Below are 15,067 nucleotides of genomic sequence, written 5' to 3'. Positions count from 1 at the left end.
GGCAAAGTTCGCCCTGAGCCAGCGAGTCCTCCTCATCCCCCACCCCGCGCGAGTTTACCTCCGGAGGTCACCGAGCAGGATTTACGACTGGTCAACAAAAGCACGTGATACTCCGCCGTACCCCATATTTGGGTGCCTACGTAAGAGAGAATCAAGTCCATGGCCCACTCATTTCCATAATTCATCATAAATTGTGCAAGGGCTGCTATAGGACGCGCTAAAGCATAAGAGCCACAAATCAAGCAGGCTTAGCTTTTTTATGCTTTTCTCCTCTTGCAATCGTAACAATAATACACCGCGAGTGGAGGAATTGTCAACAAATGAGCTCCTATTTTGTGAACTCATTCTGCGATCGCTATCCCAATGGCGCGGACTTCCAGTTACATAATTATGGAGAGCATAGTTCGGCCGACGAGCAATACAGAGACTCCGCCGCCATGCACTCCGGCAGGTACGGCTATGGCTACAACGGGATGGACCTGACGGTCGGCCGAACCGCCCCCGGACACTTTGCGGCCAGCGAGCGGACCGCCGCCTTCTCCCCGAGCCACTCGGCGGCCGCCGCCGCCGCCGCCCCCTCGGCGGCGGAGCCGCTCAGGTACACGCAGCCGGTCGCCAGCAGCTCCAACTCGGCTCTGTCCCCCGCGGCTGACCCCAACCCGTGCCCGTCGTCGGTGGCCGGATCCACGCAGGTCAGCGAGTCTCGGACCCAGCAGCACCGAGCGGGGAAAAACTCGCTGCCAGTGCAGCCCAGTCCGTGCTCGGGATCCGGCGGGGGCACTCTGCTGCACGGCCGGGACTGTGCCGCGTCCAAGGGCTCCCCAATCGACGAGGAAAAGCCCACGGGGAGCGCGCCCGGCACGCCACAGAACGCCAGCGACCCGAGCCAGCCTCAAATATATCCGTGGATGAGAAAACTGCACATAAGTCACGGTAAACTTCATTTCCCTTTATGATGTCGTCATGTACTTTGTTTTGGGAGTCTACACAAAAGTCACACTTCAAAATGGAGGTGATTCAAGTTTAATTTTGCCATTATATATATTATGCTTACAAAACGGGACCCTTTATTTTTGGTAACTTAAGTGACTTGAAAAAACAACAACCGTGATATAAAGATAAAAAAAAGGGGGAGGGGGTCAAATTTTTGTTCAAAATTGGACCACTCGCTTGTTGGGAATTGTTTGAACCAATTTTTGGGTCGTTTTATATAAAACAATCCAAAAAAAAGAACCCCTAAAATTTGGTTGTTTTTAAAACCACCCAAAATGGCGTTAACGGTCCAATTTTTTGACCCCAAAATAATATATTTTTCAAAACAAAACTTTAAGATATTTTTTTAACATCATGAGCAACCATGATTGAAACCCCCCCCCAAAAGTTTCATAATCTGAAATCAATAAACTCCAACTCCACTCATAGATTTATCCGGACCAGAGGGCAAGCGTGCCCGGACCGCCTACACCCGCTACCAGACCCTGGAGCTAGAGAAGGAGTTCCACTTCAACCGCTACCTGACCCGCAGGCGGAGGATCGAGATCGCGCACGCCTTGTGCCTCTCGGAGAGACAGATCAAAATCTGGTTCCAGAACCGCAGGATGAAGTGGAAGAAGGACAACAAGCTGAAGAGCATGAGCATGGCTGCGGGCGCGGGGGGCTACAGGCCTTGATTACCCACCCCACCCCACCTCCCCAACTCACCCCACTCATCATCACCACCCTGATAAGGAGTGAGACAAAAATAAAAGTTATGTCATATCAGCTTGAGGGGGTTCAGAGACCACGACCACCAGGACCATCTCCAAATTTTCATTTCCGCCATTTTAAATGTACAGCTCTTGTCTAGATTTAGAGGAAACGACTCAATAAATGTTGCTTTTAAATTATTTCTTGTTCCGAAAAAAAAAGAAGGGAGAAAATGCTACCTAATATTAACCAGCGAATGCACTCAATGTACACATATTGTTTAGCTCAGTATATTATGTGTATTGTATTTATTTGTGTGCTGTATATTGCGAGAAAAGCCAAATGTCTGCTAAGTGATTGTACTTGTGTGTACAGTATAGCTGCGCATTGTATTTGGAATTGAAATATCTTTTTCTTTTTCTTTTTTTGCCTTTGGTTTAAAATCATTATGTAAAATATAACTCGCGTGGTCATTTTTTGTAAATGTTTTTAAAAAGACTGGAAGTAATATGTACTGTTGTTGTTCGTCATAATTATAATAAACTTTATACTGGAACTGCATCTGCTGTGTTCATTTCATAAAGGAACTTTATTATTATTAAAGCTACCTTAAGTTAGAATGAAAATCGAGTTTTTTTTTTTTTTTTCGTTGTTTTTACTCACCTTGCTTGCGTTCCTCGTCAGCTGCTGCAGCACGCAACCAAACTGTCGACTTTTCAAGCTGTAAACTTTATTAGGCCCCTTTTCTGGCTCTTCGACATTTGGGTGCTAAATGAACGGGGGGGGGGTTTGTCTATGAATTAGATCGTAAAAATCATCCGGAGCGCGTCCAGATAGGCTCACTGGCCATAAACGGTCACGTGGTGGCCATTAAAGTAAGTTTTATGGTTTTGGGGAGTTGACAGTATATTGCACATAACATATAATCGCGCTGACGACCAGGCTTGGTCTGACTCTTCCTTTTGCAGCGCTTTGAGAAGCCTCTTGACCAGAGCACAGCGATACTTGAGCTCAGTGGACCGGACCGGACCGGACCGGATACGAACACGCGGCCGGGATGACGCGCGCCTGTCCGGGTGAGTTTGTGCACATTGGACGGTAGCCTGAGAACAAGCGAGCCTTGTGTTAAATGGTCTTATTGCCTCGATTTTTCCCAATTAGTCCATTAGGCTAATTTGTCAGCGGTGCTGGGCTGGATTCTGGTCTGGGCAGATGTTGCAAGCAGGCAGGGTTGGGTCCGGCTCATGGCCATTTAATTGCTTCCTTCCCCGGTGTAACTTGTTTCCCTCCATCTGGGGTGCGACTCATAATCCATTTTTGCATGTTGGATAATTATCCCTGCGTCCATTTCCACCCACTAACTTGTCGTCTTGGAGGATGTGCGCTTTGTCCCCCCCCCCCCCCCACTCTCAATTTGATCACATTGGAGGATTCGCAGATGACTTTTAGGGGAAGTTTGCTGCCCACATTTGGGCTTGGCTGTAAACAGTGTCAAGTAAACACAAGTCGGGGACAAACAGCAGCAGGGAGACGTTGGAAAAGGAATTCCGTTTTGTGTCAGGCAAGTCATTTTGGGTTCGGGGTTGAAAAGTTCAAATGACCCCCCCACACACCCACCGCAGTCCCTTTTGGAAAAGTCACTCTCGCTTTGTGGCGGCAGGGAAATGTAGACGCCATTGTAAGCTTGATTTTTAGGGCAAACAATGGAAGAATATGCCAGTTTGTTCTTGCTTTACTTGTTCCGGACATGTGCTAGCATATCGTTAGCATAATTGTAGTCGCTTCTAACTTGTGCTTGTTTAAAAAAAAAAAAAAAAATAGTGTTTTTTTCCTGTCTAGATTTTCGCTCATTTACATCATGATAAAGGTCAAATCGGTGCTGGATTTTGTTGTTTTTTTAAATTCCCCCTCGAAAATGTTAAAAATGTTAAATATGAATTATGCTAGTAGGCTAATAAATATTTCTTTCAAATGGAACGCCCTATGTCGTGCAGTTAACACGAAAACAGAATACATGCAGGAACAACAAAAGAAACAATATAAGAAAATTAGACAAATTTGTAGAAATCCCTTTGAGACTGTTTTGACATTCACTCTTATTAATATAAAACTGTTGCATGGTAAAAAAAACAAAAACAAAAAAAAACAAAACAAAAAAAACAACAACCTAATTTGGGGTCAAATTCTGGACCGACCTAATTAATTTAAATTAATTTGACCCATCTTCCGGTTTATTTTATGCAAAACAACCCAATTTTTATGAACAAAATAACGCCACCAAAATTGGCTTAATGTACAAAACAATCCAAAGTTGAGTCATATTGACCGAAGTTCGGTCCAATTTTTGACCTACTGTAAATTAATTTGACCTCATTTAAAATTGTTCATAAAAGTTGCAAAGGTAGAAAAGAGTTGAACTGAGTAGTTTTTTTTTTTTTAAATCATCTACTTATTTGGTGATATTTAAATGAGCACTTATAATGTCAAAAATAACCAAATTTGGGCCAAAAATTGACAAATTGTCAACTTGACCCACAATTTCTCGTTTCAGAACGATTCAATTTTTCGGGTGTTACTTTGAAGAATATGACCCAATTTTTTGGGTTAATTTGTACAAACCAACCCAAATTTGGGTCAGATTGACCTGCAAGTTCGGTCCAATTTTTGACCCAGTATTGTGAATAAATTGGACTTTGCAACTTTTAGCAACAATTTAAAAAAAAAAAAAAGCTGAATTGAACCGATTTTTTTTTTTTATGTTACTCGATTGGTGATATTTAAATGAGTACTAATAGTGTAAATAAAAAAAATAATAATACCATTTTGGGCCAACAAAATGGACCAATTCACTCTTTGGGTCAACTTGATTCAAATTTCCGGTTTAAAAAACCCCCTCAAAAATAAAAAAAAATTCAATTTTTTGGTGTTACTTTGAAGAAAATTACCCAATTTGGGGGTTAGTTTGTGCAAAAGAACCAAGGAAGTGGGTCAAATTGACCCAAGTAGTGAATGGATCCAAATTTGACCCAAATTTTAACCCAATTGGTGTGTTTATGGTCAGTCCATTTTTTTTTAATTAGGGGCTGCTTATGTAAATTAACCACTTCCGATAATGTTTTCACTCGGATTAACTTTCAACAGATCAAATGGATATTTTTTTTCACGATTTTTCCTCTTTTATCCACGTTAGATCCAAACAATCCCATCAACTTGCCCATACATCCAATGCATTTTGCTCATTTCTCAGCACAGATTATCTAGCTTGGCCCAGCTAGCACAATGACAATAAAACACGGCGCACACATCGGAGACTTGTGCTTTTTTTTTTTTTTCCCAAATGAAAATCCGAGCCAATACGTCAAACGATTGCGCGGCACGCTGCCAGGCTGAGAGGGTTCACGCGCAGGTCAGCCTCCCGGCTCCAAGATGAATCTGCATCCTCTCCGAGCCACCAGCAGAGCTCGCTTTAGGCCAAGTTCACTGTCAGCCTGCAAATGTGCGCAGAGCAGCGCAGACTTAATTGCACGCTTCCTTGGCCTTGTCCGGATGAGAGTGATGTGCGTAAATAAACACAAGATGCTGAAGAAAAAAAAAAAAAAAGCGTTTGGATGCTGTTGAAAGACAACATTCGACTTTTATTTGCATATTTTGCTGCATGCTTTTGTCTTTGAAATTCATCTCATCACTAGTGCAGGTTTTTCCTCTCCATTAAATTGATGGAAATGATGCTATGGCTTCACGTTGAGATTGTTCGAATTTTTTTTTTTTTTTGGGTGGGGGGGCTCAATGGGTCGCCTCTGACGAGAGCGAGATAGCAGGAGAGAGGAGAGGAAAAATTGGGGTCAAAAGTTGAGCAGCGAGTCTCCGTCATCAGTTTGATGCCTGCAGCCTCATAATAGCGATCTTGACTCGTCCTGCACACAAAAGGCAGAATAGCTTTGAATTACATATGTTGCGGGGTGCACTCCAGGTGAACCCTGCATGCGCGGTGACCCCGCGTTCGGGAGGGGAGGGGGCACCCCCCCGCCCCCAAGCCGTCCCCGGCAACAAGATTGAGTAGCTGGCGTTTTATTATCGCGCTTGATTGGTGAATTTCCTTTGAATAAATTGCATTTGATATGTTTGGGGACGGGGGGCGGCATTTGCATTTTCAGGATTGATACCCTCGACCCGGTCACCGCGTAATGGGAAGGCCCTGCACACAGCCCACACCCCCCGATTGGAGCCCCCGGACCCCTTAAAAATCATTTAGCCTCTCGCGTCCTGATGGTGGTGAATGGAAAGCTTTTAAGGGGAGCAGAAATGGCACAGATGTTTTTTTTTTTTTATTATTATTTTTTTTTGGTGGCACACAAAGACGCAGAATTGATTCCATAATTGTAATTATTATTATTTTTTTTAAGTACGGGAAGCAGGAAAGAGAATTTGGTGCGTAATATTAGAAAAAAATAGTGCGTTGAAAATATTATTATTATTATTATTATTATTATTATTATTATTATTATTATTATTATTATTATTATTTAATTTAATTTAAAATTCGATTGAAAATAATTTTAAAAGTTTAATTTAATATACCAACGATATATTGAATCAAAGCCGTGAAATAAAGGAAAAGCAGACTTTTTAATATGAAAACAAACGTTTATTAACAAAGACATGAAAACAGCAACATTCAAAAAAGACCACACATTTCATTTAAAAAATAACTTTATTGAGGAAATGACAATTTTCCTATCCAATTTTACATCCATTTAATCTTGATGATGTACTGTAAATCTCAATTTCAATCACAAACACATTTCAAAATGCATTTTTACATCTTTATGTGAAAAAGCATCTCATTTTACCACATCCAAATGTTTTCTGTGAACTTTTGATGGATATTTTCTCCCTCCTTTCATAAAATCCTCAATACTTGGATGCAGGATATTTATTTTTATTATAGTATAGACAAGAGACCTTGCGCGAGCCACCTGCAATCTGTCACTATCTCCACAGCACTTGACTCATAATCTAAATTTACAGTAAAGTGTCATGGTGATGTATCTTACCTCATAGCAGACCTTCACTTGGCGGTTTATGCTCGCTGAGGTGGGACATGACGGTCGAGCTCGCTTGGAAACTATGTGAACATTTTTTATTTTTTTTTGCGTTTAATTTTACTTTGCAGATTTTTTTTCTCAGTACTCACCATGCAGGCCTCTAAAATAAAACTGTACATTTTTATGAACAGCAACAAGTGCGACGGCGCATATTTCACTCAACTTAACGGCCCATTTTAAACCGAATCTCTAACCAGCAGCAGGCTGTAAAATTCACCTGAAATCTCCCTCTGCAATGACATGTTATGAATATCTGCAACATTCCAAGCTTAGTCAAATTCATCTTTTAAAGTCGCTTAAAAAAAAATCCCAAAAATCTAGAAGCTCAGAATTTCGAAAAGCGGGCCCTTGCAAATCCACAGTTGTCCAGAAGTCCAAGTCCGGGGTGAAGAGCGGGTCAGCGCGTCTAACTGATATGAAAATGTCGCCCCTTTGGAAGAAGGGGGCACGCCTTGTTGTTTAACAAAGACTGTCAATGGGCAAGATTAATCAGAAACAAAATGGAAACTGTGTCACTTTGGGGTCAGCCACAAGTTATCTCTGTTTGGGGGAGTGAAGACAGAGAAGCGGGGTGGAATCCGGAGGGGGGTGAAAAAAGAAAAAGAAAAAAGGTTGATGGGGAGAAAAGGAAACGCGTTTCAATATTTCTCAAGTTTGGGCTCCTTGTTTGTGCATGCAGAGGCCTTGTTGACGCCGATCGGGTGTCCTGGTGTGGAGTTGGAGCATCTCGAAGGACTTTTTCTCACCTCCACGATGGAGCGGCAGCGCGGACTGCATGTGATGGCTGATGGACGGCAGCAAGGTCAGAAACTTTGATTTAGAAAATCTTTTTGGGGGTCGAGGTCGGGGGGTGTTTTTGCTATATTTGGCAACGTATTTTTTTTTAAACAAGAGTGGCAAAATATGTAAAATACAATTCATATTTAAGTAGGCTATAATATAAGTGCAGCAATGAAAATAGTGTGGCATGCAAGAACTTTAACAGTTCAGCTCTCAATAATAATTATTATCATTATAGTTTTTATTATTACATTTAAATGGTGTTCCTTTAATATGGTCATAAGCTGATCCTTTTTTTGGTGGGTTTTACTGAACCTTGAAGTGTTTGCATTTTTTGCACCCCAATTTGAATATTGTAGATTTGTGCTAAAATGTTTTTTTTAATACTCATATATTTAGAAATCTATATTAAAAACGCAACCTATTTTCTTTTTCTTTTTTTGCACATTTTGTGTCCTCGCGTCCGGTGTCCTTGGTGCAAAAACATCCCCATGCATGCAGCGCTTTGTTTTGCAGCCGCTTGTGTTGCCAGATATGTGCTGCATGCATGCGATTGTTTCTTCGTGAGCATTTCAAAATGAGTGTGACAATATGCGTTGAAGATTACCGTCATACATGCTCAAAATTGTGTTTATTGATGTGTGGAGAGATAGGCAAGGACATCGGAATAATCAGATTCGTATCGGCGTTGGTTGCCAGGTTTGCGCGGCTTTGACAAAGGTGATATGAAGTGTTTTGTTGTTGTTGTTGTTTTTTGCATACGTGCAATCGTGCGAGGTGTTTTGTGTATTTTTATAACCGCTGGTGCGGTTCAATCCAAGCAAGTCATGATCCATGAAAGTTTTGGTGACGATCGTGTCAACATGTTTATTTTAGACTCATTGTGCTCACAAATATAGTAACATGCATGTAAATAATCCCAAATACGTTTAAAAATGAAAGTATATTCTCCTGATATTTCGTAGTTTCTCGTCTTTTCCCACATGAAGCCTCGCCCACATAAGTTTGACTGCGTGCAGTAAACAAGTCTCTTGATTGGTTTTGCTTTTCTATAATGAGATTTAACAAGGAAAACAGCCCTACGTAAGCCAGTCCGGAGAGGTTCTGGTGGTGCCAGTGCCATGCTTTCCATTGGTTCCTGTTTACATGATGCCCGCAGGACGCGCGCTGATTGGCGCCCGCGCTCACGTGACCACACAACTTTGTACATTTGACAGCGAGTAGGAGGGTTTTGTGGAGATCAGAAAAACGACAGCGCGATAAAAATTAGTATTGTTGCACTTCACAAATTAATGACCATGAGTTCCTACTTGATAAACTCCAACTATATCGAGCCGTCCTTTCCGCCATGCGACGAATACCAGCAGGGCGGATACATCCCCAACCCGGGGGACTACTACGAGCGGCCAAAAGACGCGGGCTTCCCCCATCACGAAGAGCCATCCTACCCCAGGTCCAACTACACGGAACCGGGCTACGATTACGGCAGCGTCCCCTCCGCCGGACTGGACGAGTTCAGCGACGGCCACCATTCCACCGCGCAGCCGCAAACGCTTCCCCAGCAGCAGAACCACGGACCGCGCCTCGGCTCGGCCCCGGACGGCGGAGCGGGGGCCATTAAGGACTCGTGCAGCCTCGCCGGTGAGGTCTACCCCGGCGCGGTGAAGGGCAAAGAGCCGGTGGTGTATCCCTGGATGAAGAAGGTCCACGTTAACACCGGTGAGTTGTCAAAAAAACAACAAAAAAGACACGCGCGTGGCGTGGAGGACAGCGCTGGTAGCAGGCAGCCACTTTGCAGCTGCAATTTACGACTATGGAGCAGCGGGGTCGGTAATTAAGGACCCTCGTAAATTTTATTGCCTGTGTTCGTCTGTCGGGGCTCATGCGCCTTTGTTGCTTTTTAACCCAAACTGCCTCCTCCGCTGGAATGGAGCCAATGTGTAATATCCGACCCCGCTGTTTAGTTAATCTTTGCTAAGCGTCAGCTGTCCCCGGATGCGTTAAAGCAAATATCGTCGGCGGTTTTTTATTGCTTTCTGGAGAGAATCTTGTCTTTAACACCTGCCTGTTTGCCCCCCCCTTCCTTCATCCCTCCTCCCCCCACCACCAATTCAACATCCACCCCAGTCAATGCCAGCTACGTCGGAGGAGTGCCCAAGAGGTCCCGCACTGCCTACACCCGCCAGCAGGCTCTGGAACTGGAGAAGGAGTTCCACTTCAACCGCTACCTGACGCGGCGCAGGCGGGTGGAGATCGCGCACACGATGTGCCTGTCCGAGCGCCAGGTCAAGATCTGGTTTCAGAACCGGCGCATGAAGTGGAAGAAGGAGCACAAGCTGCCCAATACGAAGATCCGCTCCAATTCGGCCTCGTCGTCGTCGTCGTCGTCATCCGGGGCCCAACAGCAGCAGATGAAAACAAGCCAGCAGCTCGTCCCCACGCCGTGCGCCGTGGGTCTATAGTGAAATGAAAAACGACCACAAAACCCAAACCAGACTGAGATGGCAAAGAACACAAGTGGAAATCGACGGACCGAGTGAATATTTTGGTGTCATTTGCCCCTTTTGTCCCCTTCCACTCTGCGCTCGTCTTTCGCGTCTTCATAAGCTTGAAATACGTTTTTTTTTTTTTTTTTTTTTTTAAATCCCACATCGGCGACTGAAGGCTTTGCATATTTACTTTTTAATTTTTTTTACGAATGAAGGATAACGCACAGTCACATGGATCAAAGAAAGTGTTGCATTTCAGTTAGAAATGGCCAAATGGGTGAGGTAAAAGCTTGAATCCTTTCCTTTTGGATTTTTGTTTTTTTTAATTTTCCACGGAGAATTATAATATACTTGAAAGTTATGATTTAAAATCTTTTTTTTTTTTTTTTTTTTTTTTTAGGAGTTCCATTGTAGCCACGGTGTGTGTTCGAGTGCTGAATGTATAGTCCTGCAGGTGACATGCCCATCATATTGTAATGTACATATATAGACAAATCATGAATGAAGGCACAATTGAGGAATGCATTTCTACAGGTAGAGAGACTTTTTTTTTTTTGGGTTGCTGGTTTCATGTCGTGAGGTCTTCAAAATACTTTGATTCGTGCTCGTGTGTCTCATGTTGTGTTGTTCGAAAACTGTGAATATACATCCGTGTTTGTGCCGTCTCACTAGTGACCCCTGTGCTGTGTAGTGTAGACTGAAAATGTCCTTGTGAAATAAATGTGTACTTCACTTGTAAGGCTTTTTTGATTGTTATTCAAAAATGGAGCTCAAACGCCGTGCGTAAAAGTCCACCGTGCAGGATTGTATTAATTTATTTTTGTTTGTATAAAAAAAAAAGTTTGCATCTTGATAAATACAATTATTTAGGTCAAGAATGAATCGATTTTCATATTTTATTATCAGGATTTTCGAAATGACGTCGTATTGCAATTACAGTATATTGCATATATATAAAAAAAATAGAATAAAAAAAAAACTTTGCTGATGTTGATGCAACACTGCTGGGTCAATAATTACCCAATTTTACTGGGTCAATTTGACCCAACTTGGGTTGTTGAAAACTCGTTTTTTGGGTTGTTGAATGCAAACAATACATATATATTTATTAGAGCACTTTATAATAAATACAGTTGTGCTCAGGTTTACATATAATACTCTGAAAATTGCTAGGGGAAAAATAGCCCTTGGTTAAAAATGTGATCAATGCTATTTGGGTCAATTTGAAACAACTTTGGCTTGTTTTGATCAAAACAGTCCTTTTTGTGTTGCTTTATACAATAAAAAGCATTGTTTATAATACTTAATATACGTTTAGATATGTAATATTCACTCTTAAAGCTGTTGGGCTAAAATTACCCAATTTTGGTTTAAAAAAAAAAAAGGACCAATATGCTTGACCCAACTTGAGTTTTTTTTTGTTTTTTTTAAATCAAAACAATCCAGTTAAAACAAGTTTTTTTTATATACAAAAGAAATACATTTGTTTGTTTACATATATTGTTTAAAATACTTTAGTACAGTTGTGCCTCAGTACATATATACATTCTTAAATCTGCTGGGTCCAAAAAAAATTCAAATTTTGGTCAAAAATTGGACCGACCTACTAGGTCAATTTGACCCAATTTTAAGTTGTTAAAAAAAAATATATATATGGGGTTGTTAGATGTTGAAAAAATAATAATACATTAATTTTATATGTATTGTTTACAAAACAGTTGTGTTATAGTTTGCCTATACACTCAAATGGGTCAAAAAAAAAAAAAAAAAAGAAGAAGCCAATTTTGTTCTAAAATTGAACCCACACGCTATTTGAGTCATTTGACTTCAAAACTACCATTTTTAAAAAAAAAACAAATCAGCCCAGAATGTTGGGCTGTTTTATACAAAACAACCCAATGTTGGGTCAAATTGACTCAAGTCCAGTCCAATGGTGCACCAAAATTGGGTTCTTTTTTGACCCAGCAGTTTCAAGTGCGTATTTACAGACTCTGTAAATTTCCATAAAAGTGCTCGACTGTAATTTAAAACCTCAGCAACCACAATACGCTTGTCACAAGCTTGACTTTTGACACCCAATCCCAAAACCTAAACTGTCAAGCGCCATTACAAGGCGACCTCAGCCAGCCTCAGTGCACCAGAGTGCGAGTTGGTCACTACCTGCTACATCCAAACAATGAAGGGTTCAACCAAGGGACACGGCCGACTCTGACCAATCACCGGCCCGCAGCCCTTCTTGTGACCCCTGACCTCTCGACACATACAATGTTCAGACCATACATCAGTGCTGAAACCCCCGAGAGCCTTTTCTTTGCGTTGGAGATTGACCCCGAGACGGCACGGTGGAGAAAAATAAAAATAAAAAATGCGCCTTTTAAAGGTGTGAACCTCGGCCATGAATTCATCCAAAGAGACACCCCAGTCAGTTTGGGACAAAAGCGGGAGAAACGTGTTGCTTTTGTGCAAGACAACCAATGTTTTTGTAGTGATTAGTGGGCACGAATGGGATTTCTTTTTTTTTTTTTTTTTTTTTTTTAATTTTTGCGTGATGTTGCGTTTTTAGGATTCGCTGTACGAAAGCTGTGCAAAAAAAATAAAAATAAAAAATGGCGTTGAGTGTGACTGACAGCGATTTGGCGCAGACTCCATGAAGAAGTCCAATTACAATCTCCGAGTCATTTGCCAATAGAGGTCACTTCCAATGTGCTGAAATTTTAATTTGGCTCGTTGAATAATGAATGTGCCGGGGTTAGAAATAGATGTGAGAATGCGACTTATTTTCATTTGAAGTGATCTCTTCAGGGCGCGAGTCACATCTCCTCTGCTCCACACTGACCGTCATGGCTTGTGAGTAGTTTGAAGATTTTATTTGTAGCTAGGAAGAAATGTAATTTTTTTTTTTTTAATATAAATTAGAATGGTGCATAACTTTGTAAGCATGTATGTACATTTATTGAATTGAATAGTGAATCACCTTTCAGTAGCGAATAATTTAAATATTTAAATTGAAGCTTGTAATTTCAATGAAGACACATGTATTTGAAATTAACAGCAGTATAAAAGGAACTGTAGCCAGGACAACTCAAAAATAAAAGGTCCATTGAAAAAGAAAACACAATGGACCAAAGTGCCTTGCAAATCATTAACTGAGTCCTCGGGGCTTAAGCTAGCTTGCTCACTATTAAAGCTACATTAATGCCAACAAGTTACATTTTAAATTCTAAAATGTTCTTTTTTCAAATTAAGAGAAGAGACCAGCGTTGACGTTCAACTTTATTTAATAACATGCAAAATAACCCCCACAATCAACTTTAAAAAGTCACTTTTAAGGCGTTCCTTGTCCCATTATCGTTGTTTGCTTGCTATCTTCCCTTCAGTTGCCTGTTAATAGCTGCTTGTCAACATTGTGCAAAGATATGCTTCTCGTGCATGGCCATCGTCCAGAAGGGGTCTTTGAACTCATCCTCGCTGACATGATAAGAAGCTTCGGTTAGTGTAAACGACTCCAAAACCTCCCCTGTAGAAGATGTGCAATAATGTTCACTAAGCTAGCTGAAAATGTGACACAAATGCTAAATAGAAGACGTTATACGTCCTCAAATAAGTCTGCACTTGAATCTCTTCAGTCCGGGTCACGGAAAAGTTCACGTGGAGTGATGAAAAGGTGAGACAAAAAAAAAAAAAACTCAGCCCAGCACCCCAAGTAATCCTCGTGAAAGAATTCCATCTGTAATCAGAAGAAAAAAACGTTAAGGACACATACCGGCGAACAGCTCTCCCGTGCGTAAAAGTTACGTTTGTTCCGTGCGTAAAAGTCAACCCTCTCGTACTTTTACGCATTGTGAATTCCGCCGCTCGAGTTCCTGCCTTTTAAAAGTTTACCGCTCAAGTTTTGGAACACAAAAGGCTGGGCTCCGGCCGGGTGGGGTGGGAGTATGCAAGGGGGGGGGGGACGTTGTCCACGAGTGATTAATTGTTGTGGTGGGATTTTTCCACGCCCGCTTCTCGGTGTTGACTGAAAACAAGCGCCAAACGGTGCCGAGGAGAGAGAGAGAGAGCCAGTGAGAGAGTCCGGCCATGTTTGGCAAGGTTTTGGTGGCTCCGGGCGCCAGATAGTTCCCATGGCGCACGAGTGGCACACTCCGTGGGTGCTGGCAGCCACCCAAATTCTCCTCCAAAAGTCGTTTTTTACACCCAATATGCAATGTTTGCCTCTCGATTAGCATAATTGTGACCTGCCTCCAAATGAAACGCTACCGCTCAATGCCACCACTGAAAATGGGGGCGACACTGAGTCCATCTGAACGATTTAAATAATCAGACTATACTTTTAGCATTATAGAGAAAATAAATCACTTCACGAGCACCATGCACTTTCGAATTTCACCAAAGTAGGCCACGCGTGGAAATCCCAAACATGTGTGACGTCATCCTCCTTTTTTTTAAATCACATTTCACTGTCACTATTAATGATTCACAGACTCAAATAAAAAAGGATTTAAGTTGACGCGCGTCACGTGACGCCGCTCCATGTTATGGCTGCGCCGAGCAAACCGGAGCCCCGATGCGGCCATATGATGCTCATTATAGCCCCACTTACCACGAGGGGAGCCCTGGCTCGGTAGCTTGTGTTTATCGCGTGGGGAGGAGAAGCCAAAAAAAAAAGGAAAAGAAAAAGAGGCGAAATCAAATATAGGATAAACGCTCTAGTTTTTTTTTTTTTTTTTTTTCATGTGTGTGTGTGGATGTACACGGCTGTCACGGACGGATATGTTTTTCCACGCGGAGAGAGTCCGAGCTTTGGGAGGATGGATTTTATTTTGAGGCATTTCCGCCGATTGTTCGTTCCCGTGGTGAGTTATTGCAGCGAGAGGCACAGGTCAGTAATAAGGGAGTTAGTTGGGCGAATTCGTACATCATATTTTGACTTATTTGCAAATATAGGTCACGAGAGAAACGTGGAGGCTATATTATATTCCGTTTAAGTTTAATTATGGGCCTATATAT

The 15,067-nt window shown here is 41.9% G+C and overlaps 2 protein-coding genes across 3 annotated transcripts; both read left to right on the top strand.

Moving 5' to 3' along the window:
* Positions 1-156: 156 nt before the first annotated feature.
* On the top strand, positions 157-2,247 carry hoxa5a (homeobox A5a). The gene is made up of 2 exons (XM_077506683.1): positions 157-933; positions 1,423-2,247. The coding sequence occupies exons 1-2, from the start codon at positions 321-323 to the stop codon at positions 1,668-1,670; spliced, it is 861 nt and encodes a 286-aa protein (XP_077362809.1). The 5' UTR covers positions 157-320; the 3' UTR covers positions 1,671-2,247.
* A 6,429-nt stretch (positions 2,248-8,676) lies between these two features.
* hoxa4a (homeobox A4a) lies at positions 8,677-10,799 on the top strand. Of its 2 annotated transcripts, XR_013280124.1 has the most exons (3): positions 8,677-9,290; positions 9,699-10,342; positions 10,461-10,799. XR_013280124.1 is itself a non-coding variant. In XM_077506684.1 (2 exons), exons 1-2 carry the CDS (start codon positions 8,864-8,866, stop codon positions 10,031-10,033), a joined length of 762 nt encoding a protein of 253 aa, XP_077362810.1. In that variant the 5' UTR covers positions 8,677-8,863; the 3' UTR covers positions 10,034-10,799. The 2 variants fall into 2 exon arrangements, 1 of the variants encoding a protein (XP_077362810.1); XM_077506684.1 differs by having other exon boundaries at positions 9,699-10,799.
* The last annotated feature ends 4,268 nt before the right edge of the window (positions 10,800-15,067 follow it).

This window comes from Festucalex cinctus, chromosome 19 (genome assembly GCF_051991245.1).
Source record: "Festucalex cinctus isolate MCC-2025b chromosome 19, RoL_Fcin_1.0, whole genome shotgun sequence".
Lineage (NCBI taxonomy): Eukaryota > Metazoa > Chordata > Actinopteri > Syngnathiformes > Syngnathidae > Festucalex > Festucalex cinctus.
This window is presented reverse-complemented; position numbering and strand designations above follow the sequence as displayed.

What these genes read in the sequence shown, in the direction of transcription:
- hoxa5a (XM_077506683.1), top strand. Translation starts at nt 321, where the DNA reads ATGAGCTCCTATTTTGTGAACTCATTCTGCGATCGCTATCCCAATGGC. An exon ending in AAAACTGCACATAAGTCACG is followed by an intron (nt 934 to 1,422) that starts GTAAACTTCATT and finishes CTCCACTCATAG; the next exon opens with ATTTATCCGGACCAGAGGGC.
- hoxa4a (XM_077506684.1), top strand. Translation starts at nt 8,864, where the DNA reads ATGACCATGAGTTCCTACTTGATAAACTCCAACTATATCGAGCCGTCC. An exon ending in GAAGGTCCACGTTAACACCG is followed by an intron (nt 9,291 to 9,698) that starts GTGAGTTGTCAA and finishes CATCCACCCCAG; the next exon opens with TCAATGCCAGCTACGTCGGA.